At 25.7% G+C, this 19,212-nt stretch overlaps 2 protein-coding genes across 3 annotated transcripts; both read right to left on the reverse strand.

The window, feature by feature from the left end:
* Positions 1-854: 854 nt before the first annotated feature.
* On the reverse strand, positions 855-18,393 carry LOC126899930 (solute carrier family 23 member 2). 2 transcript variants are annotated; one of them, XM_050675215.1, is made up of 16 exons: positions 18,307-18,358; positions 15,015-15,037; positions 7,619-7,687; positions 7,176-7,310; positions 6,303-6,460; positions 3,506-3,711; positions 2,801-2,927; positions 2,618-2,738; positions 2,415-2,556; positions 2,199-2,312; positions 1,995-2,134; positions 1,672-1,819; positions 1,514-1,593; positions 1,296-1,437; positions 1,090-1,210; positions 855-1,017 (listed from the first exon to the last, which is right to left on the reverse strand). In XM_050675215.1, exons 1-16 carry the CDS (start codon positions 18,341-18,343, stop codon positions 960-962), a joined length of 1,821 nt encoding a protein of 606 aa, XP_050531172.1. In that variant the 5' UTR covers positions 18,344-18,358; the 3' UTR covers positions 855-959. The 2 variants fall into 2 exon arrangements, with proteins under 2 accessions (XP_050531172.1, XP_050531173.1); XM_050675216.1 differs by lacking the exon at positions 15,015-15,037 and having other exon boundaries at positions 18,307-18,393.
* Positions 9,361-14,244, reverse strand: LOC126899927 (putative uncharacterized protein DDB_G0286901). The gene is made up of 3 exons (XM_050675209.1): positions 13,954-14,244; positions 10,090-13,321; positions 9,361-9,590 (listed from the first exon to the last, which is right to left on the reverse strand). The coding sequence occupies exons 1-3, from the start codon at positions 13,965-13,967 to the stop codon at positions 9,504-9,506; spliced, it is 3,333 nt and encodes a 1,110-aa protein (XP_050531166.1). The 5' UTR covers positions 13,968-14,244; the 3' UTR covers positions 9,361-9,503.
* Positions 18,394-19,212: the final 819 nt, after the last annotated feature.

Below are 19,212 nucleotides of genomic sequence, written 5' to 3' on the forward strand. Positions count from 1 at the left end.
GTATTTTAATTAAGAAATAGTGGTTATTATTACATTATGGGATTTTCTCACTGTGAAGCGAACTCGGTGGTATTAGCGAGGTGTTTATGACTCTACGAACAACAATAAAACAGGGCAACACACAAGACAGATAGACACGCAGACAGACTCAATATTATTCGCGTCCCTGTGATGAGTACGTAATACAACTACATCACATAAGTGGTGCGAAAAACACGCAGTGTACACGCGCTTCTGAGTGTGCGACTGTTTTGTATTTATTTTTTCTTCGGTGTCCGATTTCAATTACATCGGGTCTTCCTCGTGCACCCTCCGTCGGCATACCGCACGTTGCATAGCATATGTACCTACTACACACATCCACAATACTCTACTCGACTGTATTATTGTAATTTGTCACCGTCGAGTGGGGTACTGCAGCATCGACAAAAACGGTGGCTACCGAATCTATTGTTGTTCAGTAACACAGGGCTATTGGCAATAGAAAAACTGTGTGTACGGGTAGTAGTTGCCTAACAGTGTTAATAATAACAACTAGAACGATGACAATGACGGACGATTATAAAAATAATGAACCGAGTTCTTGACGTAACTGCTAAAGCCAATATTGGCCATAAAGATTAAATCTTTTCGGAAAGGGTCTAATACTCGTACAAAATTTGTTGCTATATTAGCCGCACAACGTTCTGTGGTCAAACAGAATGCAGTTAATTAGCACATCAACATTTCTGTCGAGGGTTGTACATTTAAATATCAGTTATTAAATGTACTGAATACATTTGCATGTTTTATATTTCAATAATAAAAGATTCAATTTACTGGCAAGTAATGTATTCAATAAAAAATCAATTCAATTAAAAGTCACTCTCTTGTAATAAAAATCATACAAAAGTAAATAACATCTAGTCATCATAGAAAATTACAATAACATTATTAAATATTATCGTTGAATTATTATATCAGTTTTTCTTTGGTTTGTAAGTTGGTAAAAATGGTATATGACTTGTCCATTCCATCCTATTCAAAACAATGAGTCAATAAAAATTTATCAAACCATGTTACTTATGTAACAGTTTTTTATCTACTCACTTTCTTAACAAGTTCATTCCGACGGGGAAATCATACGTGCTCGATTCTTCATTATTAGTTGGTTCATTGGCAAGATTCATTTCTTTTCCCCAAGCAATCAGGCCCCTTTCTTCTGGAGTACCTGTTAGAAGTTTTCAAAGTGAAAAGTTGTTATTGTATCTGTAAGAAAAAAGGTTATTACTAATTTAAATACTTAGGCTTCTAACCTGGTATTGTGTTGTCCAAAAAGAAACCAAGCAAGCCTCCCACAAGAATACTTGTGCTACAAATTACAGTAAAAACGCTGTCTAAAATTTCATTTCCAGTTTGTATGACATTTGGGTTAGCTATGAGCCATTTAGGAAGAACCTATGATAATATATTTAACCGGTGTATGTTATTACATAAAATATAGTTGTATGTTGATTTTTTACTTAAATATTACCAGTGAGAAAAACATTGAAAATCCTATGATGTATAAATTTCTGGAAGAGTTGAGTTGAACGTATTGCAGTGCAGAAAGACCTAAAATTATTCTTCATTAATTACTTTTTTAACATTTAATTAAAAAATGTAAATACAATCAATATTAAATTAATTTACCGAAAGCGCATATCATTCCAAACATAATACAAAACATTCCTCCAACTATAGGCTCTGGAATAATAATAAAAACAGCTCCTAATTTATTCACAACACCTTGGATCAACATTAATCCACTAGCGTATTGGATAACACGTCTGCTTCCAATCTTAAACAAATTAATAATACATAAATTTGGATTCATTTACAATTTGGATGTGAAAATATAACTATAATCTTAATAAAATACTCGGGGTTAAAAATATTAAGCTTGTATTTTCTTAAAAAAAAAAATCCATTTTAATTATAATAAAAGTTTTTTCAAAAAATAACGACACACGTACTTTGGTGACGCCAATAGCTCCAACATTTTCTCCGAAAGTATTTGTTCCGTTTCCACTTCCCCATAGACCGGCAAGCACAGTTCCTAAACCTTCGAATCCAATACCTCTGTTGATGGCATGCACAGGTGGAGGAGGTGCTCCTGTTGATTTTAAGTATGAGTTAATATTGAAATGTTTTACAATAGATTTTTAATGTATACTTACCACACATTTTAGCCGTCGTAGGATAATAACTAATTGATTCCACAGTACAAGCCAAAACTCCAGCTAACATTCCAACAACGCCCGCAACACTGACGGTAGGCCAACCCCATTGACCTTTTTATTTTTATTTCGTACATATTAAATACTTTTTCAGATAACTGAACACTTAATAGAGTAATTATGAACGTATTTCTAAATGTTATTTATTAGCTATACCTGGATACGGAATTCTAAACCAATCAGCGTCTTCTATTATCCTAATCTTTACATCTGTTCTCGCTGGATGACCAACTGGAAAGTAATCGGTTGCCGTTAAAACGGCGCAAATTATCCACATAATTGTAATCGTTAATAGAACCTAGAAAAGAACTACTAGAAAAAAAAAAAAATAACCAATTTGCTACTTAAATTCAACTTACAGGAAAAAGCTGAAATATGTTAAACCATGTGATATGGATACCTTTATAGGAACTGTAAGAAACAATTGGTACTCTTACGTTGGTCAAGAACTGTGAAAACAGCGTCAATAATACAATAGTACTGTAAAAATTAATATTATTATTATCCTCTATATAATCTCGTAATTTTTTTTTTTTTTGTACCCCATAGATATTCCCCAATGTTTGGATGCGGAAGCACCTGCGTTTTCAAATAAAGACAAACCAACTAAAGAAACAGTAGGGACGATTGTCAAGGGGGTCACATACTTGACGATTTTTCCGATAAGACCTAAAAACATATTTCACTTTTAAGCAATAAAATATTGGTAATGATTTTTCGTAATCAGAATTTAACAATTTAGATGCATAATTTTTTTTTTTTTTCTGTGTAACTTACTAATTATAGTTTACCAAAATAAATCATACGTTTAATATAAAAGGTGATTTTTTTGTAAATTACATTTTATTGAATATCTGCACAAAAATCAAATCAAGAAATGATTGCCGGTCATTTCTATTGAATTTTTATGAAAATATTGCTTTGAAAATGAATACATAATTTTTATTATGTCAATAGTGCGGTAGAATTTGTGGGTTTTTACCTCAGATTCGATTTTTATCTTAACAAATTAAAAAAAACAACGCACGCATCTCGTTTTTAAGTTGAAAACTCTTAAAGACCACTATATAAAACTAAAAATAAAACATAGAAATTGCATTTGTTTGAAAAACCTTGGTAAAGTGTCATCCAAGCGGTTTATCGTTATAAAATATATCTAAAAATACACTTGAATTTACGGCCTTACGTCATTATACTAAAATAACTTGAAATTCGATTATGCATTGGATAACATAAACGGTTATTACCTGTGTACCCGATAAACACTTGGAACAATGCCGACACAGCGATTGCGCCTGACAATTCCCTCATGCGGACTTGCCATAGCTCTTCTTGTTCATGTGGACTCATGGCTGTTATAACATCAGCTGCGGGGCAACGCCATCGGGGTAAGTTTAGAATAGCCAAAGTGGGTACAAGAAACGATATGGTGCCACCTTGAACTATAGGTAACCTGAAAATGACACATTTCGTTTGAATCTCTATGCGATGTAATATTGTCAATAAAAATGTGGGGTAAATAGTAGTAAATGCTTTCATTTTTATAATTCAAAATGCTTTTCAAAACTATGCCACGTATTTCGAGGCTTGTTTACGTCGTGAAAATATGAATGTATTTTAGTTTTAATGCAAACCAATAAATATATTAATTTACTGTTTTATTTTTATTAATAAAGATTGACGCCAATAAATGTTTCAAATATCCATTTAACTATTGTGCGTAACAAAATATTTTCAATAAAAGCTTACAAATAATATTTATTTTTCTAATACAAGTTATATAATATTCATCCTCGTTATCCTTTTTTGTTTATTATTTTTTTTATTAATTTATAAATAGTGGTGGTTAAAAAAATTTACCTTGGTGGCGTCGAGGGGTCGCTTCGTTGCCTCTCAAAATTAGTATGAAAATATTTTTGGTCGATTAACTTAAAAGTGAGTTCGGATTAAACAGCATATATTATTCAGTTTTATAAGAGTCAAATACTTAATAAATTATTTATTATATCAAACTTCTATTAGCTTCGATGCGAAGCGGAGAAGGTATTAATTTTACTATGATGTGTTTTTTTTTTGTNTTTTTTTTGTGTCTGTCACTACTTTTTCTCAGCTCTCACTGGACCGATTTCTTTTAACAATACGTCAAAAGATCACAAATTGTATCTAGTTGAAGACATTACCCTTAAAAATTGAAAAAAATTCCCTCGTTCCCCGCAAATGGGGGAAATATCCAAAAAAATTACAAATTTAAAAATCGCTAATTTTCGAAATTTTTTCACTTTTTTTTCTTAAAACTTCCATAACTTTTTGAAAAATCAACAAATCAACATAATTTTTTTTATACTAGAACCTTAGAAATCTACCTTTCATTTGATATCATTTTTTTGAAAATCTATCACTTAACCTGCTCATTAGGAGTGATTTAAAATAGCAACTTTTTTACAAAAATTAACTTTTTCAACTTAATTTTTGAAAATGTTCCGGAAATACTGCGTCCTTCAAACATATATCAAATTAAAGCTTATTTTATGTACTATAAAATGAAAAAAAAAAATTTGTCCCGACACTTTATCTTCTGCATGTAAACGGCTGCCGTAGTTAAAAAAACGCTATTTTTGTGTTAAAATTTTCGAATTTCGATTTTAAATATTCAACTTAAAAGTGCTATAACTTTTCGAAAAATGTAATTATCAGCACAAATTTTTATTTCTAAATACATTATAAGAACATCTTTCATTTGACATACTTTTTATTAAAATTGGACAAATTTCCCTTATATAGGGGGCGTTCAAAACTTGAAATATTGTAAAAAACATAGATCTTTTTCAACTGAACTTTTGAAAATGTTCCGGGAATACTGCGTCCTTTAATCATATATCAAATCAAAGGTTATGTTATATACTATCAAATGAAAAAAAAAATTTGTCCCAACAACCTATCTACTATGTGCAAATTGCTGTCGAAATTAAAAAAAAAAAGGAATATTTGCGATAAGAATCACCTTCTATAAGGATGTTTTTTGTACTTAAAACTTTANAATTACCTTTTATCGGGATGTTTTTTGTACTTAAAACTGCCATAACTTTTTCAAAAATGAACAAATAAAAATAATATTTTTTTGTATTGAAACCTTAGATATTTCCCTTTCATTTGATATAATTTTTTTTGAAAATCTAACACTTATTCTGCTCACTGGGGCGATTTAAAATAGTAATTTTTTTACAAAAAATAACTTTTTCAACTTAATTTTCGAAAATGTTCCTGAAATACTGCGTCCTTTAAACATATATAAAATTAAAGCTTATTTCATGTACTACAAAATGAAAAAAAAAAATTTGTCCCGACGACCTATCTTCTATACGCAAATGGCTGCCGTATTCAAAAATATGCTATTTTTGTATTAAAATTATAGGTTTTGTATTTTATTTTAATAGAAGTTGATGTTGATTTTATTATCCATCAATTTTTTAAAATTAAACACTATCTACAGATTTGCATCGAAGCGTTTCTTATGATAGTGATTTTAATCACTTTCAGATTAAATCTATACTGGACCTAACTATGTAATGTCTCCAATATGCCGCGACCCCACTGTGCTACCGTTTTTTTTTTTTTTTACTATCGGCTACTTGAAATTAGACGGATATTTCTGACCATTACACAAAAATTACCATATATGCGATAGAGAGCACTGTGCAATTAGTTACTTATTTGTGTCAGTTACAATTAATTTAAATAATTTTACAGAGAAAATTATCATATACTTAAATAAATAACAATATGTATGTTCGTTAAAACATTCCGAATCTATTTCATTTGTTCGTGAAAATTTATATTCTAATCTTGTTCAAATAATTTTTAAACTTAATGCTAAGTTTAATTATTTTCAATATCAACATTTTTCGATTGAGCTTAAATTTGGATATTAGTTTATCTATTCATAAATTTCATCAATTTGCTAGATTTTGGAATATTTATATTTTAATTGACTGTTCGGTCGATTTATATATTTTTATAATTATACAATAGTATATATATATTTACCTACAACCAAATGTAACTTGAGTAAAAGTGACTATAGCAGTGACGAATATCATTGTAGATATTATGTGTCCTCGAGCAGGATCATCTTCTCTCATACATAACGCCGGTGTCAGAATGAATGGTATTGACACTATTGCACCGATCATTGTGAGATAATGCTAGAAAAAAATATCAATTAGTAATAAATTAAATATTAAATACGTAACATAATATTTTTCCTCGTTTTGTGTCATATTAGCTTTAGAATTAACTACTAAATTAATAGAAAAGCCAAAAAAAACAGTTAATATTAAAAAGATAATTGGTGGTTACAATCATTAAAAAAAAAATCTGTCTTTAAAATATCTATAAAAGTCAATTTTTTTCGTTTTCTATGAATTGAGCACACGTAGTATGTGAAGAATTGATCATATTGCTTACTTTTCTGTGTGTATCACGTGAATGACCAATAACATGTACTTAGGGAGGGTTATGAACTAAAAATTATACCTCTCAAAATAACGAACATCCATAATTTTTCGTGAAATTCAATCAAAATACTTCTCGATAATAATAATAGTAATAGTAATACTATATTTCTATTTGCCTTTACCTAAATAACCACGGAAAAAATCTTAAACATCAACAGTAGGATTATCGAAATATTGAAAATGTTTGAAAAACTTATAATAACGAGTATTTCACTTAAGATTTTTGAAAAATATAAAACTACAGACAATTAGAATTATTGTATAATTCTAAAAGCACGAAAATTTAAAAAATATACTAATGCAAAGTCACTTGAGTAGAGCAATATTCATTAAATTTGCAAAAAGAAATACATGGTTAAAACTAAATTGTAGTTTTATTGTATACTTAAAAAAAAAAAATTACCTGTAAAGCCATGAATATACATAAGTACCATGGTGGATTATCATCTATACCGTACGTTATTGTAAGTCCATTATTGGTATCTTCTGTTTTGTTATTAACATCATTTTGTGGAGGTAAAGATGTTAAATCGATATGCTTGCAAAAATAGACATTTGTAGATTATTAATATAATCAAATTAAATTTTCAGGGGATAGCATGACTTGTTTGTCTAAATAGAAAATGTATTACGTTGTTTTGGTGATATATTTTTACCCTTGTGAATATTTAAAAACTTAAATACAAATAGTTCTCCATTTAGAAACCACTTTAATATATAATTAAAATTGTAATAACAATGTAACACAATATTTTTTAATTAATCCATTGATAATACAATTTTAGTTAAAAATTTATTTTTAAAGAACTTTGACTTTGATGAAAATTCATACAATTTTAAACTTACAGTCATATTGATTTGATCTGAACCATTTAAATCGGTGGCAGAGACCATTGCTGTTAGGGTTCCACGGCGCTGCAATAACATAAAATGATACTATTAAAAAATCGAAGAAACTTATAAATAACTTATATAAGTGTATTCACATAATATATGTATATATTTTTTTATTAGCTAATTGATTTTTGTCACGTGGGATACAGTTAAGCAGGTAAATATTTGCAAATTATTGTCGCTATCTTATCTGGTGACACGATATTCGTTACTTTCAAGTTTTACATTAGATACGAAATTGTTAACACAATTCCTTTGGTCATTACATTTTACACGTGCAATAAATTTAGATGGGAATATCGTATCAAGTGTTCGAGAGTATTTGCAAGTTCTTGAAAACGTTTACCAGAATTTGCAAGTGCCGCATATATGTTACGAACTAGATGTTTAGTGTAAGCTGTGTCATACAACACGAGTATGTGTGTGGCGCATTAAGAGGCTCATCGATAAATTCCCAAATGTATTTATTGTACTATAAAGAGGAGGCAGTGTATTCGTGAAACAAGGAGCTCAGTACATAATTTGCATTACCGTAACGCGGTGCCGTATTGCTGACAATGTGATAAAATAAAAAGCACCAAGCTTACCTATAGTCACCGTGTGACGTTGTCCCATTGCGCATATTATAGTCTTGCGATGTGTGCAATAGGTCAAGCTTAAATTAAATTTGGCTAAATTTGACTCTGGGTAAAATTAATAAAATCCTCTACGCGTAAAAGTTTATTAACGTGCAATTTAAACTGTTATCGGCAGTTGACATAATTTTATCGGTGCCGATCGCGCGTTGTAGAATTTCAAGTATACAACCGCCGACTAAACGTCGCGCTACCACTAGAATAGATTTCAGAAATTACAACTAATCCTTCTGAAGCCCTGGTACAGTTTTTAAATTTTTCGCTATTTATCGCGTAAATGTACACAGCTACAATCTATGGCGGCAGACAGTAAATCAACAGCACAACTTCTAAATTCCTGGTCCTGTTTTTCCAACTTTTTTTTTTTATGTTTTCAATATTCACCGCTACGATTTGACAATTATGTTGCATATACAAAACGCCTAACTTTATTAACTCGAATGTTCTTATATAGCATAATTTAATATAAATAAATAATTTTATTGGTCGGTTAAAACACGGTTGTGGTATTTAAATTTATAAACTACTAATTGTAAAATATTTTTATAAATTATATTTAAAACACTATAATTAAATTTCGGAAGTAGTTTTTCTGCCAAAGAAAAAAACGTACATTTTCAGTAAGAATTTATTTTTATAATTTTATACATTAAAAAATATTTCTATTACAAATACTATATTGACTATCTAACGGAAATTTTATTTAGAAGATTTGCTTCTCTTGTGTGTCATTCAATTAGACAAATGAGTTATGTTTTATATTTTAAATAAAAAACACTTGATTAACGTTTTAAAATCTTCATTTTTAATTAGTATTAAAATTATTAGTTTATAAATGAATACATATTATTGTTATGTTCTCTTACCAACAAAATTCTTATGGTATAAATAATATGTATTGTTTATTATTGATGTTGTTTTTGCCGGATAAAATTTGTTTTTAAATCAAATTAAAAGTAGTATTAGTTTAAATGAAGGTGTCAGTAGAAAAATATGGCAGCTTGAATATTTATCATCTTATTTTTAAGTGATATTTTATTTAGAAAATAAATTACGATAACTTTTAACCAAGAACGAGAAATTTTAAACATTTACGACGAAAGTAATAAATTTTGTTATGTTATTATTTGTTAAGCTTTCATACAAAATTTAATTCATATGATTAAATTTATTCAAAATTTAATTATCATACGAAAGAGATACTAATTATATTTGGTTTTGCAATAATCGCTTAGTGTCATACGATTTACTTCCGTCCAGCTTCCTCTTTTTGTGCTTTTGTAGCCAATCTAAATGCAAAAAAAAATGTTGCTAAATATTAAATATATTATAAAAATTATAAACGGATGTAGCCACTACTTAAAAATATGGTTTCAGAACTCAAAATATTTTATAAAAATATCAAAATCTAACCGAAATAAAAATAAAAAAAATCGATATTTAATCATTTAATGCTGGCGCAAATGAGCGTTTTTGACAAAACTTTCTTAAATAATTTTCTTAGAATAACGTTGTTGAGTTTTTCATTTAATGAAAAAAATTTTGAAAATCGGACATCGTTAATTAATTTTGGCTAATTTTTCAATGTTTTATTATAATGAGTGTTCAGTAAGTAAAGAAACCGATCAATTATTACAAACAATAATTACCCGTTTCCTTACTTACTGAACATCTATATAATAATATGATTGGGGGTAAGTTTTTAACGCTCATAGTGGCTGGAATTTCGATCCGATTTTAGATTTTTCTACCTTTCCGATAGAATACAGATTACAGTGATATAATTACCTCATCTAAATCAATTAATTGTATGTTGATATCTGTTAATCTTTCACAACACTTATTTGATTTTGAAATAGGTTCTGTGCAATTTGTAGAATATGAGCTTCTAGTGATTAATTTTGAATAATTTTCAACTTGATTATCATTTGTATTATTATTTATTAAATGATCTTGATTATTTATGTTGACAACGTTATTATTTTGTAATTTATCAGCTTGTCCACTTTTTGTTATTTTATCGTCTAAACCATTTAGGTTCTCGTTGATTTTAGTAGCTTCTCTGGTTTGAATATTAGTACGTGTTTCAGATGGTGAATTATTTGTATCGTTTTCCTGGTTTTTCAGATTTAAATTATTATTGTTGATGCTGAATGTGGGATTACTTCTTGATGTAGTTTGATGATCGATAAAGGCATCATTGTCTTGTTGTTCTGTCACACTATTATTTTCTTGATATGCTTTCAAATTAGTATTAAAACCTATCAATAAATTTTGAGCATTAAAGTCTTCTTTATTAGTTATATCTTCTTTTATATTTTGACTTGTATTTGATAGATAATTATTGTTAGTTTTATTCGACTGTTCGTCATTGTTTTTTAATGTCACATTATTATCATTTTTTTTTACTATTTTATCCATTGAGTTTATTAGATTTTCATTTTGGGCGTTTATATTATTATTAATACTTTTTAAAGTCTTGGAGGTTGGAGGATCTTTTTCAAGATTAATTGGAATAGTATTTTCTATTTTCCGATTAATTTTTCCTCCTGTAACATTTTGTTTATTATCAAATTTATCGTAAGATCCTTGTAATTGTCGGTATTGTTTGTTATATAGCTCGTTATTTTCTTTTCTGTCTTCATCTTCTTTTGAAGTATTAAGTTTATTAACAAATTCCTTCCTATATTTGTTTGCATGAGAATCAATATTATGCTGTTTATCCAATTTTTTGCTATTTTTATTACTTTCACCTTGTTTCACTAAAGAATTTTTATTATCATCATCAAGTAAACTAGAATGAACATTTTTGTGATTAATTTTTAGGTTTTTATCTTTATTTTTCTTTATAAAATTAAGTTTTGAACTTGCTCTATTATCATTATTTTTCCCTCGCGATTCAATTTTTTGCTGATTATTTGAGTTACTATTAATTTTTCCAACGCCAATTTTATCTGATGGATTTTGCTTATCACTTTTTTTATTATTTGTTTTATGTACTTCAATTTTGACTTTTTTATTAATTGTTTTATCGTCAATCCTATTAATATTATTTTTTGAATTTTTTCGTTTATAGTCTAAATTTTTATCATCATTTATTCCTCGAGACTCATTATTTGTTTGTTCATTTGAATTAATATTTATTTTTCCACCGTCATATTTTTCTGAAGACTTCAGATTATTAATTTTATGTTTGCTGTTAGAAAGTCCTTGTGGTTGGAGATTTTGTTGTGCAAGTTGTCGTTCTTGTGTCTTTTTATCATAATTTTTTCCAGAAAAATTTTGTTTATTCAAAAATTTTTTGCCATCATTGGTATCACGTGATAAAAGGTTTCGTCTTTTGTCTTGAACTATTGCCTTTGCGTCAGTATTTTTATCTATATTTCTTTGTTTATCGTTAGTTTTTTTTCCATCATTGGTATCACGTGATAAAAGGTTTCGTCTTTTGTCTTGAACTATTGCCTTTGCGTTAGTATCTTTATCAGTATTACTCTGTTTATCGATAGTTTTTTTGCCATCATTGGTATCACGTGGTTGAAGATTACTTTTTTTTTTATCTTTTAATTTATCATGGTTGTTATTATATGAAGTATTTATTTTATTAAAATTATTATTTTTACTATCATTGGTACCTTGATAATTTTGTTCTTTATCTGGCTGTTCTTTTATCTTTTTATTGTTATGGTTTCTTTGGTGTTTTTGTGTATTATTGCCACTGTTATTGGTATTTTGTCGTTTGTCTAATTGATTTTTATTACCATAGAATGTTTGCTGTACTACTTTATTATTATTAGAAGTTGGATTTGCCAATACTTTTTTATAATTTAATGCTTCTTTTGTGTTAAAATCTTTAATTTTTAAATTGATATTTTTATAACTTTTAGATCGAGTTTTATTTTTATTAATTTTATCGGTTATATTATACTTTTTTTCTTGTAAATCAGGCATTTGGGTAACAACTTTTTTATCACCTAAATTTATATTCTGATCATGATTTTTACCTTTGTCAGCCATGATGTTTTTATCTTCTTTAAGTATATTTCTTTTCGTAATTTGCTGATGACCTCCTATTTTATTTTCCTCGATTATTCCTATTGGTTTTCTATTTAGGCGATTTTCAGCAGTTTCATTCTCTTGTTTCTTTTTGTTAATGAGATTTTCCTTAAAACTTTTACTTGCACTTTTTTGTGAATTATACATTTTATTGTCTTTTGTTTTTTTTTCTTCAGTAATGTTGGTAGCAATTTTGATAGATTCATTAGCTTTTTTCTGTGACACATTTCTTGGGTGAAAACTCGAGTATACTTTACTCCTTCGGTTTGCGATTTCAGTCGGTAAATTATCGTTATTTTTTTTAGTTATTAAATCATAGTTTTTATCTGAAGTTCTTTTTCTAAGTTGAATATTTGATCTTGATTTAAGAGATGATTTATTTGTAATGCGTGTTATTCCTTCGTTGACTTTTCCCTGTTGATTATAATTATTGTTATTTTCAACAGTTTTCTTGGATAAAATTTGATTGGTTTTACCTTGTTTAGGATTATCTTTAACCACAATATTTTTTTTTGGTATAGTATTTTGCTCTGCCAAGTCATTTAAATAGCTTTTTTTTCTTTTCGAATGTGTTAAAGCACTTAAATCATTTTTATTTTTGATTGATATTTTAAGACCACTCGTTTTATTTATATTTTTTAAGTTAAAATCAGGTATTACATTATAAGTTTTTTTAAAATTATCTCCTCTTTTAGTAGAAACGAGTAAATCAGCGATGGAATAAATTACTCCCATTTTAATTTTATTATAAAGTGATGATGGATCTGAAGAAATATCATCATTGGTAAATTCTTTATATGCATTGAGTAAGTTTTCAACAATTTCTTGGTCAGCTGCATCGATATTTTCATTGCAAAGTAATTTAAGGACATTATTTGCTATCAAAGAGGAAATAGCTTGAGCGAAATCCGTTTTACTAACATAGGATTCATTATTTGTCGTTAATTTTATTTGATTTTTTGTTATACTGTAATAATTAGAACAATTTAAAATATAAAAAACAAATATATGAAAAAATGAATTGGCTTACCTACATTTTTGAATTCATTGTCCATTCACAAAAAACAAAATAAAATACATTAAATTTTAATTCAAATTTTAAACACTTATATAATTTTAAATAATTGAAGTTAAAGTTTAGTTTTTTTATATAGATATCAACAAACTAAGAGCATTGTAATAGCCAACGATTAAGCGCATCATTAATGTATTCTTGTCATGTAAAGAGGTTTGTATTAAATCACAAATTTTATATTAAATAAATTTAAAAATAAATCTTATTTTTGATTTATTATTAATGTAATAGACAAAAAGATATTTATGAAATAATATTCATAATATTGCATGTTGATGATTGACATAATTTCTGCCTGACCGTAGAGATACTCTGCTAATATTATTTTATAAAAGAAACTGATATCTGACCTTATTGATTCACCTTTATTATTGAGTAAAATTAACTTTTAATTTCCTTATTCTATCACTAAAAGTAAATTTACATTTTTGATACTTAAGCACAACTCGAATTATTAATGTATTTTGTTAATGTTGATCTTTGCTTTATTAGTTTTTAGTTATTCTATTCATTTTTAATATTACCTGTTTTCATACATATTCGTTTTATTTATTTATATTCTTTGTTGACTTTTACATTTTTATTTCTGTATAAAATGCATATAAATGTATATTTGTTCTATTGTCGTTTATACTAAAGAATAGCAATACTGTTTTTTGAATTGCGTTCAACCCGTGATAAATTATGAATAAATAAAAATTATTTCGGATTGATTTTATATAATCGTTAAAAATCACTTAAAAGATAGTTTTAAATGCTTTTTTAACTTTGTAACAGTCAAATGAACTTATTTTTAGTCATTAAAATTTTTGATCTTTCGTAAAAAATAGTTCTGGCGTTTTTGGTACACAGTAACTAATAAAACTTTGAATATTAATTTCTTTATATAGAAACAGTAATTAAATTTTTATAAATGTGATATTAAAATTACATAAGTAAAAGTAAACAGTATACTTAAAATGAATTCCCTAATTAGTTTTAGTAAACAGCGTACCATCTGTTCGTTAATATTTAAATCATATTAGAATCTGTGACTCATAAAAGATATTTGCTATAAAGTATGAAGATTTACATAAATTTTATAATTACATTTTAAATTTAAAAATTTTATATAATTTAGAACTTTAATTAATTTATAGCTTAAATTTAGTCATTGAATTAATATATTTAAAAGTAAATAATTCATTAAAAATAATTTTAAAACCAACAAGTACAAATAAATTACAATCCTTTATAGATAAAAAACTATAATATATTTTAAATAATTTATCCGTAATTATATATCTTAAAATTAAATTTATTATAATTTAATTATAATAGGGTACAAAAAAATTGAAGTGAAATAACTACCAAATAAAATTTAGAAATATGTCATATTAAATAATGATATTTAATCTCCCAATTGAATTTAAAAAAATTATATTTTCATTAATATTATCAAAATAGGTATTTTGATAATAGTAAAGTCCATTGGGATTTTAAAATATTTGTCTGAAATAAATTTATATCACTTTTATTCTTAAGGGCTCATGATATTTGATATACTATAACAAATTTAAGTTAAAATAAAAATATGTTTACTTACAAAATTTTTTCTTAAATAAATAACTGTAAAAGTTTCATTTATTTCCAATCTTATATATAAAAATATTTCTTTATTGAAAATGTTGAATGCATAGTGTGTTGTAAAACACTATATATTTTAAGTAGATGAAAAATTTTCTTTAAGTACATAGTATTTTAATTATCACTAGACATTAAACTTTCATTAAATATTTTCTTCACAAAATGAATCGCATCAAGTTATCAAGTTATAATTGTATTAAATAATTCTAATATCGAGTCAATGGTTTCGTCGTTTGTAGTACGTATACTGTATAATGCCTGTATGAAATGTGTGATACATTAATAGAAAAAAACAGTTGATTATTTCCATTCTCTCAAATACCAACAACTGTTCAACAGATGTCAACATATACTTGGTACTGAATATTTTATGAATACAAATAGAATTTAAACAACAAATTTGAGGCAACTTACTAAGTTGTAACCTCGGACACACGGACTAGAATTAGCATTGCGGTAAGCGAAAAAAACGGAAGTTTGTTTTACATTTGTTTTAGAAAAAATGACAATAATAAGTTCAAAACGTAGTTTAAGTAACAAAGTTTTCAATAAACCCAATAGTTACGATTCCTAACGTTACTTCATTAACTTCAATATTGAAATTAATTTGTATTTATTAAAATTATTAATTATGTCTTTTTGATAATTTGTACAAGATCAAAATTATTTGTGCAGAATTTCAAATTAGTAAGTATTTTAAATTGTAGAAATCTCAAATTTGTGTTTATATTAAACTTTTTATTTCACTTGTTTATACCAATGTTATATTTACACATTATAAATTATAGCTCTACTATAAATAAAGTTTTGTTTTATATTGTAATATGTTGATACAATACATTTTCATAAAAAAAATGTAGAGATATTCTTAAACGTTCTTAAGAAACCAAAAAAACATTCAGCCTTTAAAATTCCCTAAGATACAATTTTTTCCATAAATCTAATATTTATTTATTATACGTAACTTCCATTATATTAAGCTTAATGTTATTTATTAAATTATATATGAATTGAAAATATAGAAATACCTTTATTAATTGGGCTTATGAAGTAAAAAAACGTTAGTGCCAAAAAACTTTCATGATAAACTGGAAGTTGTTTTTGTGCTAACATTGTCAGTGTTAGGTAGTAAAGTAATTTTAGTGTAATTTAATTATTGATATTAAAAGTAATTTTATTTTAATTTCAATTAATTACTTAAGTGGAAAATTTGGTCATTATTTTATTTTTAGCTATATATTTTGAAATTTTGCACTGCACTTTAGAGTTGTACAAATTGCACTGCAGAAATTATTTAGAGTTTTATACTGGGGATTTAATATAAAAAATTTTTTTTTATCTTTTGTTTATTGCATCAAAATTATGATTTTTTTAGGTATTTCTTTTTGGGAGTTGTTTTTTCCCAGAAATTTCTCTAATTTACGTCTAAAAATAATAACTAAGACTGAAATTTACTATTAAATAAAATTACATTTATTTGTTATAATATACTTAACATTAATTTCACTTTTATATTTTTATTTTGGAATTTAATTAAATAAATACAATAAAATTAGTGGCGTATTTAGAGAAAACACAATGATATACCATCCTCCATTGGAAATGGATGCTAATATAAAAATATTAATTAACCTTTTTTTGCTTATTATCAGCTCAAACTCAGTAAATAATAGCTGTAAAAAGTTTCATGGTAACTTTTGAGTTAAAAATTCTTTGTGTTTCTTCCCTTTGCCATAGTAAATATCTAAATAAGCCTTTGAGTGAATTTTCATTAGAAATTATTATTGGTATAAGTGTTTAATTAAAATAAATGTTATATTTAACACATAAATGAAAAAACTTCCAGTATTATTAAGTTACTTGTTATAAAAGTAATATAAATTCATTACTTGCTACATTAATTAACTTTTAGTAGTAATATAGATTAATTTTTATACTATTGAGTAAATTGTAATTTTATTTTATTTCCAAAAATAGTAATTTACCCAACACCGACAATTATGTAGTTAAGTAATTATGGTCTTATTCAAAAGTTTAAGATTAAGGCTATATAGAGTTGAAAAAAAACTATAAATGTTATTTCCGTGATTTTAAAATATTAGTTGATGAAGATTATTTAGTACTTAACAACATACATTAAAAACAAGTCAATTTTTTACTGGGTTTTTTTTATTTAAAATTAAAATTTAGTAAATGATAATTAATACAATTTTTTTTACTGTCCCAGGTGTTAAGTTTTTCTAAAAAAAGGAGTGTTTTTGTCAGTTTATATTTTTGTTATAAAAATAATGTGTAACTTGCAAGTAAATCTCATTATAACTTTGTGAGTTATTAAAAATGTTTTATCTTCATTTCAAATTTATTCCACCTAATTTGAAAGAATACTTTCGAAGACTTTTAAAATCTCTAGGATAATTTTAAATGAATATAATACATGATAAAATCATAAATATTATATTCTGTATTTGTCAATGCTATTAGGTAACAAGTAGCAAATGTTCAAATTTTTCTCGTTACTAGATATTCACGAAGGTTGCCAATTGGTGTTGTTTTAGATAAATACATTGTTCCACACATTATTAATATAATGTAACAAAAGTATTGTTACATTATTAATATAATGTAACGAGAGTTGTTAAATTATAAACATTAAAACCTCTGTCCTAAAGTTTAATATATTTAAAAGCTGTACTTTAATTATTGTAAATTATGTTGTATTTATTTAAAATTGTAAAATTTAGTTTTCATTTAAAGTTGAATTGACAGTTTTTATATAGTAAATAATAAAAAACATTGTTACAATTTAAAGTGAAATTTGAGATTAAATATATAATTGAACAAGAATAAGATTTTTTAATATTCAATTCAAATTAATATTGTAAACGAAAATTATTTAAATTATTTTTTCTCAGACTTTTGCACAATTTAATTATTGCTTGTCAATGATTTTTATAGAAAAAATAAAGATAGAATAATTCAAAAAAATATTCAAAAACGATTAAGGTTTTATTAGATATTATTAATATCTTCGTTTATAGTCTTCTAAATAATTAAAATCCAGAATATTTGTTTATATACAATTTCTTCAACATTTTTTTAAATCTTTCAATAAGCCAATAAATGTACTTTTATTGAATTAATAATTATTAATAAGCATGATTATCGAGTAATTAGTTTTTACGTAGAAAGAGTGCTGTAAATAAATAATTTATATCGTATGTATTAAAATATAAAAATTAGTCTGTACTCACAATTATCAACTGCTAACCGCAGACCAAACTTTTTCATGTGAACATAAACACATTAAAACATAATAACTACACCTGGCATAAGTGAAAAAAATCACATATATAACTATTTGAACAAACAATGTAAATCACCTAATTATACACGGTTTATTTTACCTGATTTTAATATACCTAATGGTAGTAGAAGAAACCTTAATAGCTAGCTAATTAGCAACTCAGAAGAAAATTAAAATTACAATTAGTAAAATTAAATGATACAAATTTCCAATTATTATAAAGTTTTTGGATCTTTGAAACAGCTGACTTACAAATTATTGTTTTTTGTATGATTTAATAATAATCACCATTGATTATTTTAGCTGACAAAAAGTAACCAATTCGATAAGCGTGTGAAGAGCTCTGAGATATTGAGTATTTAATATTTAAAGTCTAGTTCTATATATAATAATTAGTATAATTTTTTATAATATAAATTTAATATAATGCACATTGTAAATTTATATTACATAAAAAAATAGTCTAAAACAAATAAAATTTTATATATTTGCTGTCATGGTAACTTTACTAATTAAAATTAAATTGCTGTAAATAATATTTATAATTAGTTGTATTTTATACATACAATTATAATTTATTTTACCTTTGTATTTATGAAAAGTAAAATTAGTATATTATTTTTTATTTATTTTAGCATATAATGACAATTCTCATAGTTATCAAATTAAAACATAAAACTAGAATCAATTATTAAGTATCTAACATTTTTATTTAAAATAATTCTTAATTTTCAGTAATTGATTAAAAATACTAAAATTTAAGGTAAAATTTAAAATTTAAAAATGGTAAGTTATTATTTCATCAAATGATATTCTCTAGATATAAAATCTATGCACGTTTTTCAGTCGACAA

This window comes from Daktulosphaira vitifoliae, unplaced genomic scaffold, assembly GCF_025091365.1.
Source record: "Daktulosphaira vitifoliae isolate Bord-2020 unplaced genomic scaffold, ASM2509136v1 Scaffold_2, whole genome shotgun sequence".
NCBI lineage: Eukaryota > Metazoa > Arthropoda > Insecta > Hemiptera > Phylloxeridae > Daktulosphaira > Daktulosphaira vitifoliae.

Coding starts and splice junctions, on each gene's coding strand:
- LOC126899930 (XM_050675215.1), bottom strand. CDS start 18,343: ATGAAAAAGTTTGGTCTGCGGTTAGCAGTTGATAATT. Junction 3,712..6,302: donor CAAGTTACATTTGGTTGTAG/GTAAATATATAT, acceptor TGTCATTTTCAG/GTTACCTATAGTTCAAGGTG. Junction 2,739..2,800: donor CATTGGGGAATATCTATGGG/GTACAAAAAAAA, acceptor TAATTTTTACAG/TACTATTGTATTATTGACGC.
- LOC126899927 (XM_050675209.1), bottom strand. Junction 9,591..10,089: donor AATTAATTGATTTAGATGAG/GTAATTATATCA, acceptor TTTTGCATTTAG/ATTGGCTACAAAAGCACAAA.